The sequence below is a fragment of the Phaethon aethereus genome, assembly GCF_964289735.1.
Source record: "Phaethon aethereus genome assembly, chromosome: 1".
Taxonomy (NCBI): Eukaryota; Metazoa; Chordata; class Aves; order Phaethontiformes; family Phaethontidae; genus Phaethon; species Phaethon aethereus.
In genome coordinates this window covers 57279391-57301681 of record NC_138575.1, presented here as the reverse complement: position 1 = coordinate 57301681, position 22291 = coordinate 57279391, and the positions used below count along the sequence as shown (strand labels likewise).

At 41.4% G+C, this 22291-nt stretch overlaps 1 protein-coding gene across 2 annotated transcripts in view; it reads left to right on the top strand.

Annotated features, from left to right (window-relative positions):
- Nucleotides 1-3317: 3317 nt before the first annotated feature.
- EP300 (EP300 lysine acetyltransferase) overlaps nt 3318-22291 on the top strand; it is a gene marked incomplete at its 5' end in the record, with an annotated part of 64762 nt that continues 45788 nt past the window's right edge. For both annotated transcript variants that reach the window (XM_082013878.1, XM_082013877.1), the window contains 2 exons: nt 3318-3411; nt 17785-18443. In XM_082013878.1, coding sequence (XP_081870004.1) covers nt 3318-3411; nt 17785-18443 — 753 coding nt within the window. The remainder of the gene's footprint in view (nt 3412-17784; nt 18444-22291) is intronic.

Genomic DNA, 22291 nt, shown 5'->3' with positions numbered 1-22291 from the left:
TGAAGTGTGGGAGTATGTGCGGGAGCCAGTGGATAACTGTTACAGGGCTATGAATCTCCGCTCATGCCTTCTCTCATTGCCTGTGGTATTTACTCTGGTGCTTAGACTAGGCTTTTCCCAAATACCTGCTTCGATTCTTAGGTGCAGGGTTGCGTAGAGCTCAGCCCTGAGGGCGGGTGGTGGGAGAAGTCCTCGCAAACATCCCGCTTGGATCAAACGAAACTGCTTTTTTCATTAAAAAACGAACGCATGCCTGCATTTCCCTTCCACTCCTATCCCGTAACGCTGTACGGCCGAAAGAGCCCAAGCACACCGAAGGGAAAAGCCGGGGTGGGGTGTTCCCTTGCTAATGATGGCTGGTGAGCCCTTCAAGATTTGAGGAAAACTCTTGGCGGGTCAATAATCCTCACTAAGCTCCGAAATGGCTCAAGGGCCGTGAAGGCTTATGAATGACGACATAAATATTACCGGTCCCTACCTACAGCCCATGAGTCAGCCCATGCCCAGCCTCAGAAGAGCGGGTGTTTTTGGGACCAAACGCCTCCTTCTCCAGCACACACGGTTGTTTTTTTTAGTACAAAGTGTGTGTTTTTATGGGTTTATTGACTCTTTGACATTAGGGGGGCGGGGGTGCGCGTTTTTTTTTAAATTTACTTTCTGGTAACGTCGGCAGACACCCGCGGCAGCTCTCGCACCCCGAGTGAAGCCGTACGTGCGGAGTGTCCCTAGACCTCGTACGCCGACTGCCCGCCTGGCGTCGGGGGGGGGTCTGCGGCCGCTGCCAGCGGATGGGGGCTGCTGTCCTCATCCCCGCTTCTCCCAGGCCGGGGGCGGGACGGGACGGGTTGTTCCCCCGCCCGGGCGCCGCACCGCCCCGGGGCCTGCCTGCCGGCCCGGCCGGCCATGTCTGTGGCGCAGCAAGGCCCGGGACCGGCGGGAGGAGCGCCCCGCCCGCCGGCACCGCGGGGAACCGACCGGGCGCCGACACCTGTGAGGGAAGGCCGCGGCGGGAGAAACTCGCTCGGCTCGCCGGCCCCTGAGCCCACCGAGCCAGGCAGCGAGTACCGGGGCGGGCGACGGGGCGGAGTGGCCACCTCCCTGCCTGCCCTGGGCCGCAGGCTACGGCCGTCCTCCCCCGGGCCGCCGCCGTACATTTTTCGGCCGACAGAAAAGAGCGTGAGGGGAGGAGAAAGACGGAGCCTTTTTTTTTTTTTTTAAATTAAAAAAACCCCTTCTCCTTTAAGGGGCGGAGCTAGGGGAGTTTGCGGAAGAGCCCGGCGAGAGGCGGGCGCTGATTGGACGGCCGCGGTCTCGTGACGGCGGCTGGGTGGTTCCACTCCTCGAACACCCCCTCCCGCGGCACGCCAGCCCCCGGCGTTCCATTGTGTGCGCCAGCGCCGCCGGGCCCCGCCCCCAGGCCTGGCCCCGCCCCCTTTTTCTCTTGGCTCATTTCCGGCCGCCGCCGCCGCCGCTCGCTTCCCTCCGAGGACTCGGGAGAGTGAAGAAACAACAGCCGCCATTTTGTTTGTGTGTGAGCGACTGAGGGAGGGAGCGAGAGCGAGAGGCCGAGCTGGACGGGGCGAGCCAGGGGGAGGGCAGCGCAGAGAGACCCAGGGGCCCGGCCAGGGGACGGGGAGAGAAGCGAGGAGCCGAGACGCAACCCCCCCCCGCGCCAGCTTGCCCGCCCCCTCTCTCTCCCTCTCTCCTTTTCTCTTTTCTCCTTTTCCCCGACTTCTTTCTCTCCCCGCTCCCTTCCGCCCCCGCTTCTGCCCGCTCCGCCACACACGCCACAGGAGCGGCCGCAGCCGGGCCGCCGCCGAGCGCCAGGCAGGGGCAGTAGGGAGCCTGCGCTCGGCCCCCGCGCTGCCTGCGCCGTTCCGCCCCACCCCCCCCCCGCCGGGCAGCGCCGAGGACCCCCTCCCTCTGCCGGCCATTTAACCCACCCCGGGGCGAGTCCCCCGCCCTCTCCCAGCGTAATTTTTCATCTGTTTTATTATTTTAATTTTACCCCCCCGGAGGGTCGCTGACCGGCCTCCCCCTCCCCGACTACCAACCTCTTCGCTTCCTTCCCCACCCTCGCAGAGGCGAAGAGGGAGTCCCCGCCGCGCCCGAGCAGCGGCCGAGGCTTTTCTCCCTCGCTTTCCGCGCCCTGCACAGCCCGTGTGTCCGCGGGAGCGGAGACGGGCAGCCCCCTCCCTGCCCGGCGCCAGCGCTCGCAACCATCCTCGGCCGCCCGGGAGGGGGGAAGGTAGGCAGAGAGGGGGGGAGGGGCCGGCTTCTTCTTCCTCCTCCTCTTCCTCCTGCCGCTGCTGCTGTGGGATCGGCCCCTCTGCCTGCGCCGGAGCGGGGGGGACAGCCTGCTACTGAGAGCGAGAGAAAGAGGAAGGGGAAAGAAGAGAAGAAGGGGGGGCATAGAGGGTGTTGAAACCCGCCCCCCCACCTTCCCATCCCGCAATCGGTGCTGCCTCCATCAGGACAACAACCCCTCCTCCTTCCCTGCACAACAAGATGTGAAGCGGAGACTCCTGGGACTTATCCTCACCCTCCTCATCCTTACAGCTCCCCTTTCTGCAGCCATTAGCGACGGGCGAGGAAGAAGCGAGTGGAGCTGGGGACCCCGCGCACGCCTTGTTTCTCTCCCCGCCGCCTCCCCCCCAGCCCTCTCGCTGGCGGTGGGTATTTTTTTGCAGGGTGGTGTTGGAGGGGGAAGGAGCTGCTGCTAGAGGACGGTGATCTTTTTTTCTTTTTTCCTCCTCCTCTCCCCTCCTTCGCCCGCCTCCTTGTGGCGATGAGGAGGAGGAGGACGGCGCCGAGGAGGAAGAGGCTGATGGCGGCGGTGAGGAGGCAGCAGGAGGAGGATACCCCCCGAAGGATGAAGATGATGATGGTGGCGGCGGCGAGGAAGCACCAGCAGCACAACAGCCGGGATTAATTTTACTAAAAAAACAACCGACAAAACCAAAAACCCACCAGCCTCTTTTTTTTTTTTTTTTTTTTTTTTTTGGCGGGGGCTTTACCTGCTCTTCCCATCTTCGCTCAGCCCTTTCGCCCGGGGGTAGAGGTCTCTTCTCCTCCCCCCCTCCCCCCAGTTCCCACCTTCTCCCCGCTCCTCCGCTGCCCCCTCCCGGAGCCCGAGGGGCAGAAAAAGGGGAACTTGTCCCCCCTCCGCCGCCGGATCGTCCTCACTCGCTCTCGGCGTTACTGTTGTTCTTCAGCTGACTCGGGGCCCGAGAAGAAGCTGAAGGTTTTGGGGTTCACCCCCCCCCCACCCCCCACCGTCTCTCCGCTCTGAGTGATTGTCTAAAAAAGAATTAAAAATGGCCGAGAATGTGGTGGAGCCGGGCCCGCCTTCAGCCAAGCGGCCTAAACTCTCCTCACCGGCGCTCTCCGTGTCCGCCAGCGACGGCACAGGTCAGTCTCGGGGGCCCAGGCCCTCCCCACCTCTCGATGCCGCAATTATTTCTCTTTTCTCCCCTCTTCTGCCTAAATCTCCTCCTCCCTTTTGCTGCTGTTAACTCGTGCCTGCCTTCGTCCTTTCTGTCTGTCTGTTTCTCCCGTTTTCGCTCCGTTTGAACCTATTGGCGTTAATGGCAGAGGGAGGGTGTTGGGATGTTTCTGCCCTTCTGATTTTTTGGAAGTGATTGAAAGCAAAGCTGTGCAGTTTATTGTGCTTTTGATCAACTGCAGATAAGACTTAACAGTTTGTCATTTTCGTGTCTTTCACAATAGTAGTTATTACCGAACTCCTTGCTAAGCATATGCCTCTAATGCCAGTTGCAGAAATACGAAATAGTGCTAAAGATGATGCTTTTGTACACTTTATTGTTGAATTATGTGTGTACGTTTGTACACACACGCGTGTCTTGTATTTTATTTTGCATATAGAAGGGTTTTTTCACAACTCGTTTAGAAATAAGATTTATTTCTGTGGCATTTTTCTTGTTTTCTTCCTACATGTAGTCTGCGTATTTGATTTACTTTTTACAGTCCTTCTTACTTTTCCTTGAAGAAGGATATCTAAAACCTGCTTTTCTGATTCAAGTAGGCTATCGACTTTAGGAAAAAAACAGCTAAAACCAAAATCCAGATCCCAAGCTTGGGGCATAAGGTTTATCAAGACTCTTACCTTCTTAGAAATGAAATGTTATTTCACCTTATTTGCATTAAGAATCAATATGGAGTTCAGTTCATCTTGCATCTCCCATTTCTTTGCTGCAAGACCAAAATGTCTGAAATTCCCCTGTAGACTTACGGTCTGTGAAGATAAAGGGACTGTTCTGCAGTCCTGCAAAGGTCTTCTGTGATGCTGTGAAGGCAAGCTGGAGGTTGGAAATCTTATGTATCCCAATTCCTCGCAAATATGAACTGGTTGTACTGGGAGCGGGGGAGGGAGTAACAAAGGGCTGTTTAGCTTTTTAATGCTTCTTGTGAAGCAGATGAGTATTTGGTGTCATTTTGCTATGAGAGTACTTGGTTACCTGTCCCACAGGAGTTTCTTTGAACTCACTTTAGATCTTCTTAGCCAATGGGATATAGAGGAGGCCTCCTTCTGCCAGTGTCTGGTGCGTGGTGGCATTTCTGAAGCCACCGGTGGTCTTGTTCAATGCAATTAACAAACAGCTGGCAAGAAAAAGGAAGAGTTGTTGGTTTTTTGGGTTTTTTTGTTGTTGTTTTTTTTTTTAAAGCTCCTAATTTGACAGTAAACAAAAGGTTTTAGTAGCTGGTTCTTGATTGAGCAGTGGATGTGATTCTACTTGGAATCCTCCTGAAAAAAATTTTTTTTTTTGACTTCTCTCTTCTTGGTGAGTGACATCTAAGTTCTGAAAAGTTTCTGTGTAACTTTTAGACTGTATTGGATACAGGCAATACTACGTTGTAACTGGAGGACATGGCTATTCATAATATCAACAGGTCTCTACTAAGAGAGTAGAAGAGCATTGGAGAAGCTGCTCTTTAGCTAGAGCTAGTTGTTGGGGTTTTTGTGCTAGACTTGGAAACCAGTACTTAATTCAGTAGTAACCATTTTTAATTTGTCTTGACAGTAGTTATCTTGCTCTGTTTAGACAGAGAGATAAATATGTATTTTGTGAGAGAAGTCCTGATACTTGACAAATATTAAAGGTGTATTTTGATTCAGATGAAGGCACATGTCTAAGTTAAGACATTTGTGATCAAATAAGGTTTGGATAATTTGTGAATGTGTTTCACTTTAACGGGTGCAGATTTTCACAGAATACTTGCTGTATTTTAATTGTTATCTCACTGGGAAGCTTGATAAATGAATAGGGATTGTTGCACAGTTTCAGTAGTGCACGAATGGGATAGTTTTTCTCAAAATGATTGAAGTTGACATCACCCAATAGCTATGTAGAGGTTTACAGTGGTGCAAACACTTTATATGTGCTACATAAAAAAACTTCTTACCCTTGTGCTTTTTTTTTTTTGTTGACAACTTGTTACCTGGATTTGGGTAATACGGTCAACTTTCTGTGTTTTTTAATATGATATCATATCTTTCTCTAAATAAAATGAAACCCCTTAACTAATAAACGTGTTTTGAGGGTTATATTTTTTCATTTGCTCCTTGAGAGACTGCAATGTTTTTGTCCCACTTTTCCTCTTGTGGGAAATTGCTTTGAAGTTTACATTTTTTAACCTATCTGCTCCTTAAATTTGCTTTGAAATAGTACAAGCAGCTTTCCTTAAGTTCCACTTATAGAACCTGTTGTATTGTCCCCACTCCTTAGTTAATTATAGAAAATAAATAACACGGTGCTTATGTACTTACTCAAGCACTCTTTTTAAAACTGTTAGATTCACGGCATCATTAGAGAGAGGGAAGGAGAAAGGTAAGAAACTTGCACTGTTGATGAAACTTTTCCCAGCACATGTGCATACTGGATCTTTCAGTGTGTTCCTTTTGCTGTTAAGTTTTTGACTCATTTCTTAATCTGAAATACTGTTTTAGCTTGTTAGATACATAAAACCAATGACTGACTCCAGTTAACTTGTTCCCAAACTTGCAGATGTTAAGGGTATTTATACTGAAGAGTAAGTTGAGTCTCTAATTCACTCATGTTTTCACTGTAGACCTGGATGATGCTGATGTTCTGGGCTTGGAATGTACTAAACTCAAATGTTGGTGGCTTTCTTCTAAAAAGAAGTTGGCAAAGATTGTCCTAATACACTTGATTTATTGGCAGCAGCCAAATATAGCTTCATTTCCCACTGTTGTTGCAGTGCTGTATCTCCTTCTGTCTTAAAAGTCTTAAATGGTTTGTGTGTTCCTTGCTCAGAATTTGCTTTGCCATACCGTAGTTGCGTAGTTTTGAGTTGCTTTATTAATGCCAATTCCTCCTTTGGGAGGTAAGAATAACATAGACTTATAGGGAAACTGAAATGTTTGTAGCACATTTTGTAATAAACATTTTGAAGTAATTTAAGTCTTGGTATTGCCAGTATCATGTAGTATATTAGTAGTTTCGAATGGTTTCATTTTTTCTTAAATGTTTTGTACTCCTAGAATAGCTTCAGGAGCAGAACTGTGTGGATTCCCTTAAACTGCCAGAGGTTTCTCTACAACTTTTTTTCCTGTTTAAATGTTAAATTTTTGTTGTAAAGAATGGTAATTATACATATAGCTTGTCCAGATGTTACGTTTTTTTGAGGGGCACTAGAACTCTACAGTGGGGTCACCTTTTGTTGGTTACAGTAGCCTTAGTATGGGATGTGAGTTTGACACTGGATGCTAGTACAGCTCTTCTGTGCTAGCATGGTTACATTGATGTAAGTACTTTGCCAGTGCAGCTCATTTTGTGTACCTTTCCTTACTGGTAGAAACACTGTCTTGATATGTTGCACCTAGTCTAACAAGACTTTCTTAAACATTGTATTAGCCAACTGGTGTACACCAGTCTATTTCTCCCCCCCTCCCCATAACAGAATAATTTCAGTGCATTCTGAAGAGTTATCTCCTTGAGTAAATAAGTGTAAGTTTTTCATAAAGATACATTTTAAATTGGATGCCTTAAGCAAGTGATTTTTTTTTTTTTTTTTGGCCTTTTTATTTGTGAACCCCTCATTTTTTCCTGCAGTAATGCAGGTGTGCTGAAATTGCCACGTACATATTTCTGTGGTATATTCAGGAAGGGAGAGTTTAATCATGTTTTACAGTCCTCCCTTAGAAATAACCTGTTTTCTGTGAACTAGGAAAGCTTTTCGGGCTCTGGGTTCAGAACTGCTGTGTTTTGTCAAGGAATAACAACGGAGCATACTCTGCTGCAGCGTGGTTGTATGGTATCATGTCTTTGGGTTGCTAGATCTGAAAATAGGATTTTAAGTGCTTAGTGTTTCTGGTTTGCTGTAGCATTGGAAGTCAGTTTTCTACAATTAGTTGGCATGTGTGTCACATCGGAGATCAGTGTACGTATTTGTGATATGTGCTTTAACATCCTTCAGTTTACTATATCCAAAAGTCATGTTTTTCTGAGCAATAGCACATCTTTAACCTCCCCTTCAGTATGCATCTTTTGTAAAGTTTGTATGTTCCTTTTTTTTCAGGAACTGCTTCTGACCTTTAAAACTTTACTCTCCCTTACATCAAAGGTCTAAGACTTGTAATGAAACTTCTCGCCTGGACTACTGCAATTTTGACTGATACTCATCTTTCATTTGTTCCAAATGTATCAGGATGTTTCTTTGCTCAAAATGAATCATATTAATCTTGTCTCACTGCCTTTTCCAGAGGCATATGCATGGTTTTCAAGCCTATTTTCAGACAGCTATGGTTTTTTTTCTTAGAGTTCGTATATACTACTTTTAAAATCAAATACTTTTCACAAATCTGTTTTCTGACTAATATTTAAGACCAGTTCATTAGCTACATTTAACTTACAGCCATCAGTTAAATACTTTTATCCCTTCTTGTTGAGAGCCACATTTTTTTTTTTCTATTTCCCAAGTATTAGTTGTTATGAGATGAGAAATGCCTTAAAATATGGTTAGATGTATGGCATATACTGTAAATAGAGTATTGCAGTGGTGGATGCTTGTGTGGCAAAAATGGGCATCTTTGCCTTGTAATTAAGTAGGTTCTCGGAAGTAACTGCATTAGGAATAAATTTAAACTAAGAGAATTTAAGTCTGCAAATTTTTTTTAAAAAAGTAAACCAATTCTTATGGTGCTTAGTAACTTTTTATAGAAAATCTCGTAGACTTTTGAACCTCATAGATTTCTAAACTGCTATACTCTGCTTTTTTTGTCCCTTTCACCAAGTGGATTGTGTGTGTCTCTGACATAAGTATGCACTTTCTCTGAGCAGTGTTAGAAAGGTACCTAATTAAAAAAAAAATCCACTACAACACAAGGACTGTACATATTGTGATGTAAAACTGAATCTTGAGCACTTATAAATAAAAAAACCTCTTAAGACTAGAAAACTAGTTTACAGATGCAATTTAAAAAATACAGATTCACAAGTTTGGTATTGCAGGGAAAATCTTTGTTGCTGAACTTGGGAATTTAAATCCTAGATGAAAAAAAAAACCTACTAATTTTTGCATCTTGTCCCTCATGGTCCTAGAGCAGGGTTTGGATATAGTCTAGAGGGTCCCTAGTTCAGGTTATTGGTCAGTTGTGTATTTGCAGAAAACCACAGTTTTATCTTGAAAGGGTCTAGCAGACTCTGGGGTTTAGTATATATTTTTAGGAGATACGGGTTTCACAAGGATAAATGCTGAACTTCTACTGTAGGAATTCTTGTTTCTTGTACTTTTACAACTTGGAGAAAATTACTTTATTACTAGATTTTAATGTTGTATTATTTAGTCTGTATTTGCTGCATCTTCTCTGTAGGCTGCTTGATTATCCCCAGTGTGTCATCTCAGTGTCTTGCTTAGCTGCTTTAGCAGGAGCAGCCTTTCAGTGCTTGTTCCAACAATGCAATGATACTACTTTAACCTTTCTCATCACCCGAACTAGTGCCCCCTCTGAGAGGGCTTGGCCAAAAGTCATTTAGATTTATTATTTGACAAATTGAGTAATTTTCCTGTGTAGATTTCACTGACAGATAAACAATGCACACCTGTCTCCAAGGATTTGGCTTTTCTGTCTTTACTTAAACTGTAGCAGCAGGCTGAAGTAAAATACATCTGTCTCTGCATATGGTTGCATGCAGTGACAGTAAACTTCTGTGGTTACATAGAATTTGTAGAACTTCAAGTAGAACCTGAACTAGGGCAATTTGCAGAAATTTTCTTCCCTGAGTTGTAAATGATGTATCTGACAACATGACTTTGTTCTCTTCCTAAAGAGCAACAAGTTTTCTTAAAATGGATTGGTATATGAATGTGTTTAAAGTTAAAATCTTGATGTCCTATGTTCTTTTTCAAGAACAATATATTTCTGAAGAAAATCAGAAAAAGGAGTGTTGAATTCTGGTGAACTCAAATCATAGTAACTTGTTTAGTTGACGATGTCAGGTGTTTTTGTAGGAAAAGCAAGGAGATGAAATTGTGGTCCAATAGGCTTTTCGTTAAAAAGTTCACAGTATTTCAACAACTGCTTTTCATAAAAAAGTGCAAGATGGGTACAGGACATTCAAAACCACGGCAGGTTATTTTCTATTATTGGTGGTTGTGAGATGGGGTGGAGGAAGATTTTGCTTTTTTCCATTTGATGGTGCGAAAACACTGCTGTACTGCACCTTTTGTTGCATCTCCATAAGAGATGCAAGTAGAGTTTTGAACTGTGTCTATTTACTTGCAGAATCACGATTTACTGTTCCTTGCTTTGTAGAACTCCCAAATACAAGTGAATAGGTAATCTCTCTTACAACATACTCTTACTGTGTTAATGAACTAAAATAATGTAATTCTCGGTTTTTCTTTTTTAGAAAGACAATAAAAAATAAAATTCTGGCAAAATGCTGGTGTACGGCTTGCTCAGTACAAAGTCTGCTGAAGCTAAACTGCCTTTTACGTATTCCTGAATACAATTTCAGGAGCTCTGAGGAGCAACTGGTTCAAGATAAAGAAGTCTGATCTGCTGACTTCTGTTTTTTGTTTACTTGTTTGGGGGGGGTGTACAAAAATTCAGCATTGCTTTTTGGTTTTACTCGAGTAATGTTGAATGAACTCAAGTCAGTAATAGTCAGAAAACTGACTTGACTTTTTGGTAATTATATATGCAGATTGCATCATTTCAAAGCCCTTGTTAACTTGACAATGAAGTGAACTTTACTCAGTTTCTGGAAACTGATTTGTAATCACTTCTACAATGAAACTGATTCAGTGTGTGTGTGTGTATATGGGTGTTCCCTTCCTATCTGCATGTAGCCATTTTTTGCCCACCAGTATATCAGACTAGCAAGGCTTCTCTAACTTTCCAGACTTGTGTGCACGATTGTCCACAATTTGAGACTCCCAACTGGAATACCATTCTATTTAATGATATGACAGACCAACAGCAGGTAACTTAAGGTAATCTTATGGGAATTGCGGTGGTGTACACCCGATAGTCTTAGGAATAGGAATACTAATTTAGAGACTTTTCACTAAAGTAAAAGTAGCCCAATGAAATTTATGCAAATAGCAGCATGTTCACAAGGAGATTAACTCTGTGACTTCAGCATTTTGGAATTAAAATGTCAAAACTTTGTCTTATCTGGGTCATCAGTGATGGCAAGACTAGTACCTTTTCATTGTATTAGGTAACTGTGAATAGGCAGGTACACAAAGAACAGTGTCTCTGAAGTTCCTCTTTAAGTAATGTTAAAACACTAAACATACCCTATCTTGATTCTTGTGCCTAGCCTTTTCCATATGATTACACCACTTTTGTTTCCCTAGAACAGCTACAATTTCATATTCCAGAATCATAACCATTGAATGTTACCACTGGAAACTGTAGTGAAACACCTGCTATCATCTGTATCTCTAAATATTGGGTGTTGAAGAACTTTGAATATCATTATGGAAATGGAAACATTTTGTTATGAATACAGTTTTCATCTGAAGTTGCAAAAAACATGCATCAACCAGAGTCTACTAAAATTGGCATTTCTGTTGATATTAGTTTGGGACAAGTATGACTTAAACTTGCAGATTATTGAGAGTTTGCAAAATTGAGACTTTTTTCCTTAAGTGAGAGTTGATGTGTTTGACACCAGTGTTTGAATAGGAATTAGGATAGCTTAAAAAAAATGGAGAGTGAGGTCCTAATTTTAGGACTTCAATAAATGTTGAATGATAAGTTGTTGCTTTTTTAGAATTACTTTTTTTTTGTTTACACTTGTAAAATACTTATGATTATAGCTGGCTGTTACAACTCATAGTGAAAGCTTGTGCACTCTAGATGGTGAATTGGACTTTGACCAACAAACGTTTGGTTGTTTTTAAAAAAATCTGGGCCTGAAGTTGTGTGCTGCTGTGACATGCTAACATGTTTTGTGCTGTTGCGTTTGTTGTCTTCCAGGGGTTTTGAGTATGTCCTTTTCAGATGTGCTTTCTGCTTGTATTGTTTGCAGTCATACTTCAAATTATCAAGTTTCTTGATGCAGTGAACAAATTCAGGTCTTTTCTGGATTAGCAGGGAAGGAAGGAGGCAGTGTTTCTCCAGTTTCTTGCAGGGAACCGAATTTATATTGAAGTCTAATGCTGAGGACTTTGTTACCCAAATACTGTAATACAGAAGAAGAATTCTCAGTTGCTGTTGCATAAGTGATAGTGAGGACTTCTGCATCATACTTCCACTTTGGGGCTGAGTGATGATTAGGCTTATATAGGGACTGATGTCGTGGGATTTTGGAAGCAGTAGTTGCAAGAATCTAGACTGTGATATTTTAGGCTGATGTTGAATTTTTGCACCTTCATTGTGCATGAAATGAGTAGCTTAATTTAAATAAATTCTACATTTTAAGTTAGGAAAAATGGTTTGGCAGAGTTTGTGTTACCATTGGGTAATTGTGGCTTCATAGAAGATCTACGTGAAAAGCCTTCTTCTTAATGGGCTTTAATAGTAAGAATAAATCTGATCTCCAAAATGCTGTATAGCAAAGTTTCTCTCATACCCACCTGGTAGAAATCTTAGAGGTTTTGCCCCTTTCTTAGATGTGGGGTTTTTTTTCCCCTGATAAAACTGTCTGAACATGTCAAACAATTTTCTGCTATTGCAGAGGCGTTAGGAATTGATAACTTCATTAGCGCTTTGTTTCAAGTCTGTGCTTCACCTTTGCTTCTGCATTTTCATGGATACCTGAGTGTCATCTTGTGAGGAATGTATCTCCTTATGTTGTTCTGCCTTTTTTATTTTTATGTTTTGAGTTCTGGCATGCTTTTTAAGGCTGTTTCAGGCAATACATTTTAGGGCTTGACTGCAGGCTTGAATGTCTGGTTTCTCTGGAATACTGGTTGTATCCTCTGGGCACTTTCTCTGTTACATCTAGGGTCTATTCGATTCCTGGATAGTTTTCATGTTGCCATGCAGGGAAGATACTGACCTCAGCAGCTTATTGTTATTCTTTGTCTGAAAGCACAGCAAAGGTACCGTGTTTTCTGTGTAGTCCAACATCATCTGTGGCTCCTGTCAACCTGTCACATGTTTTGTATTCGGTGTCCTGTATTAAGCCTTGTCCACTTGTTTCATTGTGAACCTGTCGACTGTGATACAGTTTGTTCACTGATAGGTTTCTGGAGCCCAGAAACATTTGTGCAAAAAGGTGAGTGTTCATCAGCTTTATAATTTGATATGTCTGTGTTCAGGATAGGATATAATAAATGGGATGCAGGGACAGGAACTGTGAAGTTTCTTACCTCTGTAAGATCAGCAATGAGGTAAGCGCTGGAGTAAGTTGTTCTTACGTGTCTCGCATTCAGGGTTTTTCAGACGTCACTGTTCACACATGATTTCTTCAGGTATACCAACACTTCTTTGAGGCCAAATGCTTGAACATCTTGAGTCTGAGGGTACAGTACACATGAGAGTAAAGCATCCTTGCTATTTTGTAGCACATGGGCAAGTTCTTAGAAAACTCATGTTATGCACTGCAGCCTATTTGCTAGAACTGGATAATCTCCATATTGATAGAAATGCCTGTTGTATTCCGAAAGGTGAATAGAGGTTTGTTGTCTAAATCCAGAAATGAGAAGACGACTGAATCATGACTGTAGGCTAGAAAGCATGCAAAAGAAACTAGCATGTGCCACTTGAACCCAGATGTTGATTTCTTTGCTAAGTAATTCATATGGATATATTTTCCATGCGCTATAAGCATTGTCAAAAATCTCTACCTTGAGAGCTGTTACATCACTGGTGCTGCCATGTGTTCTTGCAATAAAACTAGCTTGAAATACTTTGTAACTCACTTGAAAATTGATCACTTGATAAGGCACTGATGTCTTATTGACTTAAGCATTTTGATTGCAGGCTCTGAATCTGTACTAGTTTAAAGTCCATTTTGGTGCCAGGTGGGTTTCCAACCCAGGCCAGCAGCTTCTTTGCATCTTGCAGATTAGACACCATCAAAGGCAGACTTCTTAAAAGTATGGCCCAAAACTAAGAAAATAACCCATAGTATGCAACACAAATTAGCACACTGATTTTTTTTTTTTGAAGTTACTTTCTCGCAGTCTGGGTGCAGTTCATACTACTTAATCCAGTCTAACTGGACTGCTATTGAAAGAAATGGACCTGCTCCATCTACTGTCTTTCTGACCCACTTTCTCACTATAGATCTAATGTAGCCCGGGCAAGTCAGGCCGGTTTCTTGACTCTACAAAAAAAGACTTGCTTAAGTGTTTGGTAGTGGTATAGTTCCTAAAAGGAATTATTATATGCCTTTGCATGTTGAGACTACCTCAGGTTAAGACTTTCTGATTACCTACTTAGATGTTGTTTTGTTGGAGGTACTTTCCTTCACTTTCCTTTGAATCTTAGGTGGCAGTAGCAATCTATTCTATATCTTCTTGTTACCTATAGAAAAAAATACACGAGTAATACCATTAAAAAAAATAATGTGGAATCACTCTGTGTTGCTCTGTTGAGATGATGATTTAACTCTGCCACTTACTGCCTGAATATTACTGGATGTTTTCTATTTCTTAGGCCAGATACTGTATGTTCTGTTGCATCCCAATTTTTCTGTGTTTAATTATGCCCTAATATCTCCAGGGATTGTGAATCGGGTAGACAAACCTTTGCCGGACTAATCTGCCTCCTTTGTCTTCCCACAAGCTTGTATTTTGTAAGTAAGAAATCTTCATGTGTATCCTTAATGAAACAAATTGCAAGGCTAGCAGTGGACTCAGTGTACTGGAAAGTCAGTCAGTTCTCTGGGTGTTTATCACCATTGTCTTAAGCAATGCCTTTGGCTCTTGTGTGAGCGTATGTGCCATTATTTTCACATAGTCCATGGGCTGTCTGGCCCAGCCTTGTCAGTTTTTGCATTGGACATAGGTAGAACTCTGTACAGCGGGCTTTAGGATACCTATTATTCATAAAAGACTGACATGGATTGCAACTGTTGCTAGATATACTCAGTGTTACTGATCCTTGTAGTCTTTTGAAACTTATGCCTCCTGGCAGTTGACTAAAAAGGTAATTTTCGTAGTTGAACAGACAACTGAAAGTTTTCCTAGTTTTGGTGTTTATTTACTGGCTAAAGAAGACTTTGAAGGTTTTTTTTCAGAAAGGATTTATAAAAAGAGCAAACTCATGCCAGAATATTGTATTGTTGGTATTTACTACTTATGATTTTGGGTTATAGCTGATAGTATTCTTTTATGATGCATCTTCTGTTATATATTCCTAGGATTAAAAATCCTAGCAAGTTAGTCTTACATGGAAAGAACAGTTTAGATTTTTTTCGTGTAAAGAACTAATCCGATTGGGATTATCTCACAACCATTTACTTTTGGTCTTTTTTTTTTAACATAACTGTTGATTTGTCGTGTTTTGAGGCATTAACAAAAAGAATTAAATACACTTTGCGTTTTTATGACATTTTCCTTCCCATTCATGGGTGGCACAGAATGACAGGGCCAAGGAGCTCAGGTAGCTGGTACCTGGATACTCCAGGTGGATATGAGTGAGTAAACCTTAAAGCTGGAATTATCTTCTCATTTGTGAGGAGGGGGAATTTAAAAAGGAACGAGGTTTTCAGAGAGGCAGATTAATATTTTTTTGTGAAGAAATATGGGCAAATCTTTGTCTCAAAACAAGAATTGTACTGCCCCTTTGCAGTGTTACATCTGAAATCATGTAAATGTGTTGTTCTGAGAAAATATTCTGTGGTAGTTTGAAAAAACAAATTAGTTCTTCATATTTAGATGTTTACCGGTCACTTTACAGGTGGTTCTGTGAAAGGCTTAATACAATGGTTTGATCTCAGGAAAGACGTAGTCAGGATTTTTGTTTTGGGACTTGCCCTGTCCTGGAAACTGTGTTTGTTCAAGAGCAGTTCTTTCCCCAGCTACAATTAGTCACAAAACTGGCCTTTGAGTTGTGTGGGCATCTTTGCCTCAACAGCTGTTTCCCAGTTTGCAGATGGGAGGTTGCTGTGTACTGCCATTATGGTTATGTTGTAGGTGCAGGGTTTGTGCTGGCTCCTGCTCTTCCCAGACACTTTCGTCTTCAGTTTTGTTTGTTCATCATTAAGGAGAATTTTTTTTCTGGACAGCGGATGAACTTGTGAATTATAGATTGTATTTTTTACTCCTTCCTCTCTCATTGGCTGTTTGTCAGGTCATTAGCCAGAGTTTTCTGGATGTAGTGCTTCAACATTTGCCTGGTAAAGGTGTCCTAACAGGCATCTTAAGATGCCTGTTGAAGCTATTTTAAACTGTTGTATTTTTTTGATTGCTTCCTCCATTTCCTTCATCTCCCTTCTAATTTGAGGGTGTCTTCCCATGGTCATCAATATTTAATTCTTAACGACTGAGCTTTGTAAGGTGGGGGTGGGGTTGAGATAAGTCTACTAACACAAAACTCTAAATTCATTATTTAGGAGGAGAACTTGGACAAAACTTTATTCTTTTGATTCTTCCTTCACTTCTGAATCTTCAAAAACACTAGTCATGCTGAAGAATATACCAGTGATGCAAATGAGAGATCAGTCCTTAGTATGTGTTGCAAAGCATAACTTTTAGCACAAGATTTATGTTACTGAAGAATGGGCTAAGTGATTTTGATAGTTTAAAACAGTTCTTTAGTGGAAATTTTCATTCTGTCTCTGGTGCTTTGCAGTAATGAAAAATATATAAATGGAGTTATAAAAACTCCTCTGTTGTGGTGTACCTGCATTCTTGCCAACGTCATACTATCTTTTCAGAATTCTTAAGTCATGATTTTATCTGTGATAACAGTTGTGAAGTTGTAGAAACTGTTAGTACTGGAGTTTGGCAGTTTGGGTTATGGTATCGTGTGAAACATTTTGAACAGATTTCTAATACTGATGAGCTTTTCTGACTTACATGCTGTTTAACTGTAACCTTTTTCCATTAATATTTCGACCAAGTCCTCTTACCAGCCTCTTTAGAATTCAGTGTAATTAACATTTCCTTTTAAATGCAGTTGCTGAGATAATGAGTGGTATTTTAGGTCATTGTCTAGATCTGAAGTTTTTGAAAATGCAGTGCAGTACGTCCTACAGAGCATCCATGGAATGATCTTTCTGGCAGAAATGCTGCTGAAATGTTCCAATAGTTAAGATCACAAAAAACTTCCTTTACTAGGTATTTTCAGATTCCAAATATTAAACTTTACTGCCTAGTTGTGTGTAGCTACATCACACAGTGGCTCAACTTTCAGACATAAACTTTCTAGGTTATTTTTGTTTTAACTACCATAGATTAAATATACAGATCAAGGTGCATGCTGCTTCTGCAGACATGAGAACTTCTTGTTTTCTTGAGCAAATTGATTCTGGGTACTGTGTAATATTCTTGATCTATGTATCCCAAATAGTAACCTTTCTCTACTTGGTTACCTTGGGGATTGCTTTGCATGGGCTCTTGAGATGTGAATTTGATTTTTTTCATCTTAGTGTGTTTTCACAGCTTTGTGGCCGGGAGGGTTACTTCGATTGTTTTCTGACAGTGTTCGTTGTGGGAAGATGCTGTCTGTCCAGTGAAGTTCAATGGAATTTTGCAATTCTGTGCTGGGAATGACTGGATGTGGAAGACTAAAAAAAAAAACAAAACAAAACAAAACAAACCCCAGCCAACTGCCAGCAACACCCCCCCAACAAACAAAAATCCAAAACCCCACAACAAAACCTCTATTTATTATTTTATAAATAGTAAACTTTTTTTTGGAAACTATGTAAGTGTGTTAGTTATGTCTGTTCCAAAAGTGACAGTTTAGTGAAAAATTAAAGGCAGTGCTTTCTCATCAACCTTTTAATTCTTTGTAATAATTGTTGTCTAATTCCATTGGCTACCTCGGTGGGATTTTTTTAACACAGTTTTTTCTCTCTCCTTCCTTGTCAAATTTCTCAAGTTGAGAGATCATAGTCTGAGATACCCAATGATCTTTCAAAACAAACTGTTGTAGGAGAGTGAAGTAGAATGGTTTTCTCTAGTTGAGACTCTGTAAAGTTTAGAAATTACTTTTATCATGACAAATTGGATAGTTTTCAGTAATGACAGATACATAATTTTGCTGGAAAATAGAAAGTGAAGTTTTGCTAGTTACTTGAAATAAAAAAAAAGTAGAAACTAGTGAACGAGATTTTTTTCAAGACACTACTGATTGCTCTGACCTCATACAAAATTTGGTTTGTTTTTCAGATTTTGGATCACTCTTTGATCTGGAACATGACTTGCCAGATGAACTGATCAGCTCCACAGAACTGGGACTCACCAATGGTGGTGATATTAATCAGCTGCAGACGAGCCTTGGCCTGGCACAAGATGCTGCCTCTAAACACAAGCAGCTGTCTGAACTTTTACGGGCTGGTAGCTCTTCAAATCTCAGTATGGGGGTTGGTGGCCCTGGCCAGGGCATGGCCAGTCAAACCCAACAAAATAGTCCTGGAATGGGAATGTTAAACAGCATGGTGAAAAGCCCCATGGCACAGGCTGGGTTGACTTCTCCCAATATGGCGATGGGTGCAAGCGGACCAAACCAGGGTCCTTCAGCCCAGTCCACAGCAGGAATGATGCCAACAGTAAACAGTCCAGTTAACCAACCTGGCATGGGAATGAACACAGGGATGAATGCTGGCATGAATCCTGGGATGCTGGCAGCAGGCAACGGACAAGGGATGATGCAGGGGCAAGTCATGAACGGTTCAATTGGAGCAGGCAGAGGGCGACCTAATATGCCGTACCCAAACCCAGGAATGGGTAGCGCTGGTAACTTGCTGGCTGAGACACTGCAACAAGGCTCTCCACAGATGGGAGCACAGGCTGGACTGAGAGGGCCGCAGCCTGGCACCATGAACAAGGTAAGACAAGCTAAACTTGACTTTATTACCTTCCTTCATCTTGTTGACTTTGTTTTGTGAGATTTATTCCTCTGCAGTATGCATTCTATAGAAGAGGATTTTTTTCCTTGTAAGAGTCCTGAATCATGTGGTAAATAGTTTATATGCTGCTCAAGTGGAATTTGTGGCAGTCATGGGAGGCAAAAATTGAGTCTTGCACAAGAAGCAAGACTATTGCTAGATTAAAAAGCCTATTTTAGAAACCTTGTGGCAGTATAGATTATCAACAACACTGAAAAGTAACTTGATTGTATTTTATTCTGTTTTATGCTTTGTCCACAAATGTGTTTTCGCATCTAATGTGATGTTGGTATTGTGTGATGGGAATCCATCAGAACCTTTTAGATGTTGTGGTGCTTTTTTGTGTGACACTTAATGATAGTATTTGTTTGAGATCAGCTGAGTGTTTATGCTGTAGCTGATGCTAAGAGGCACGTACAGGTTTGAATGGACTGATGTGCTAAGACATACATTGGCCTTGTTAAGAAATAGGTATCTGAGTTAATGATGGAAAGTGAATGCTTGTGTAAACACCTGAAGATGAATGTTGGGTTCTTAAGACTGTTAATCCAACTCAGTTCTAGTTTTAAAATTTACAAAGGCTTTGTCAGTAGGAGAGTAAACCAGAAAGCTGGGGGGAAGAAAAAAAAAATATATATGCCTAGTAATGAGTTGATTTTGTGGTCTGGTCATTTCAGATATTTTTGCCTGATAGGAAAGTTGTTGCAAAACTTGATTGCTGCAGTAGAAAATTTGTATGCAGTAGTTTACAGTGGAAAGAAATATGTAAAGACTTAGAAGCATTCTTGTGTTGGAATTGTATAATGTCTCATTCATTATTCCTTGACTGTAAAAAACCAAACAAACAAAACTTCAGAAAGCTGTATTCAGAGGTCAAAAATTGACATATTGGCGAATTAGGTGAAATGCAACTTCTTAATCCTTATTTATCAGACCTGAAGTAGGGTTATGCACTCTAATGAACTCATTTATTTAGGAGAAGTAAAGAAAGGACACAAAATGAAGCTTTTGGCTTATGTAGTCCAAAATTAAATTGTCTCTCCATTGCTTAAATTCCAAAATGTGCTGTACATCTACAGAAAGAACATTTTGTGCTTCTGGAATATTCAGACCAAATACATGATAACTTCTGGTTTTTAGTTCATAGCCCCAGACTAGAGTTCTTTAATTGCTGATAAAAAAACCCCCCTTGAGACGCGTAGTGTAAGTATGGTGGCTATAGCCCTCATAAAGGAGTTGAAAGTGCTGGATGAGAAAGAACAGTCTGAAATGGAGGCTGAAATTCCAGAATGTCTTCAATTGGTTTGGTTGTTGGCAGGGAGCCTGTGTTTCACTTCATGCAGTGAAGTTAGCAAAATCTGACAACAGTAATATCTGACTGTTTTATCTTTCCACCCATCTGCTTTTGTGTTTTCCCACCTACAAATCTTCAAAAAGTAGATGAAAACAGAGGACCCTAAGCAGTTGTTTTTAAAAGCCAGTTATTTTAATTGGTAAATTTAGTACTGTGTTGCTGTTAATGTGGGAGTTTGTGTAACAACTTCTGTAGGTTTCCTTCATCTCTGCAAAAAATGTGCATTATCCAGGAGCTGCCCTTCATAGGAGAGAAAAAATAGAGCAGACACTTTGGTTGTGTTTGACTTCATCATGTTAGCTTGCCACAGTCAGCCCCTTTAGGTGATGGGAGGGTTGTCTCTGTGTGTCCTCTCAGTAAAACAAATGTGTGTTGTCTGCAGTTGTTTCTATGGAGGAATAGCTTAGCTTTCCTGTGATGTTAACTAATTGGGAAGGACAATGTTATGCTCTTCTAACAGTAAAGATGAGCTGTAAGGGGCTAGTCAATTTGGAAAGCAAAATTGGTTACCTTTCTGCTTTGTTCTGTTGTCCTGTGGAGTTACTGAAGCATTTTCTCTCCTCCCAAAACATTGGCTAGCAGTAGAATGGAACACTTGCTTTACACATTAGCCGTGTACTTCCCAACTTTTCTAGTTGTGTGTGTTACTTTTTAGGACTCAATCTCAAATGTCAATGTAAGTGATTGATTTGGGGTCACCTGGTATACATAAACTTGTACTGTCATAATCTGTTGCTTACATCCTGTGGTCTAATGCCGTAGTTTTATGTATGATGTAAGCAGTCACTGACATACAAAGAAGCAATTCTGTCTGCGTGCCATCTATGTGCCAGCTGTATGACAAGCTGTGTTGAGGAGCTAATCCAGGCTTGAAACTCACATGGTCACTTAAAAACCAAGTTTTAATTTGAATTATTTTTCTGGTCGAGTTTATATTCATCAGTTGGAAAGCTAGTGCTGATATTAGGGAGGGGACATACTAAAAGAGTTGATATTGCCAGTCAGAGGAGGGTGTGGACCCTTGTTTGGTGACAGTACCAGCTTAAAAATGCTTGCGAAAGTCTAGCCTGAAAGGAACTGTTAGAAGCTTGGAGAGGAAAGGAATTGTAACAAGTTTTGCTTTCTTGAATAGGTTTTTGTTTTGTAGGTGCTTGGTTATGTGCGAGTTAGGAGGATGACAGATGTGCCTGTTACTCTTAAAATAGAATTCTGGAAATTTTGTAACACTCTGATTCTTTCAGTGTTTAAGCGTTTTTCAGGATTTTTGTTTCACTAGATAGTTTTACAAACTTGATTAATTTAAAAGTAAACAGATGGCAAATTCAAGCTCTAGTAAGAACAAATTCACGTTTCCTGTTTTGAACCATTCTTCACTTAGAACTAACTTCACTAGTTAAAGCCTTCAGTTTGCTGTTCTGCAGGGTTTGGTGGAGGGTGCCCAGTTATGGTCTTATTGTCCAGCCTTTTATTAGGGGAGGATAGTATTTTGCATATAAATTGGTGTGTGCATTTCTGTGATAGCAGTGCTCTGTCACAGAGTGACTAAGTTAACCTGGCCCTCAGGTCATTTAGATTTCATCTCCCACTGATTCCAGAAATGTTCTGTTACTCAAGTAATGAAATAGATGTGAAGACAATTCAGATTAATAAAGGCATTACTACTACTTCTGCTACATATTTGACTTGCATGTGAAATTAACTTGAAATGTTTAGAGTTCCAGTAGTAGTTCTTTGTCATTTGGCTTACTGTTTGAGTATATACAGGGTTCTCTCCTATTATAATGGATACACTTAGTTTTATCAGTTTAACCTCTCAAGAAGAATTGATGGCAATATTTTACAAAGACAAATGTAATTCTTCAGAATCTCTGTAACTTCCCTTAAGCAAACAATAAGAAATTTCGGAATAATAAAGTTTTGTTCAAAGTTGAAGAGATTGAAGATGATGTCGCCCTCAAATTGTAAAATTAGGTAAAGAAAATAAAAGCACCGTATGTTCCTCAGTGTTAGTATATTCAGTGTAGCATTTTAGGTAGAAGGTTAGTGTTCTTGGCTGCCTTATTATTTTCATTAACCGCTTGATTCAATGGGTAAATGTATCCATACTGTTTAGACTCTGTGACCAAGTGTACCATACAGTCAAGTACAGTAATCCATTAAAAGTGTAGTTGTGTGTTCTGGTCCTTTGCTTTTTCTTCTTTGGTGAGCCAAGGTGAAAAAATGGGTAATTGCTCACTTTATCCCAGTGTAAGGGAGGAATGTTTGTTTATGAGGGAGAAATGGAACAGTGAAGACTTGTCTTTGAGTCTACGATTCTGGGGTGGATAGGGGAGTTGTTCAGTACTGTTGCTGATATCTAGTTGTCTGTCAAATATTATACTGTCAGTGAAACAGTTGTTTTTGTAGAGAAACAGAATATTTGTAATGTCTATGT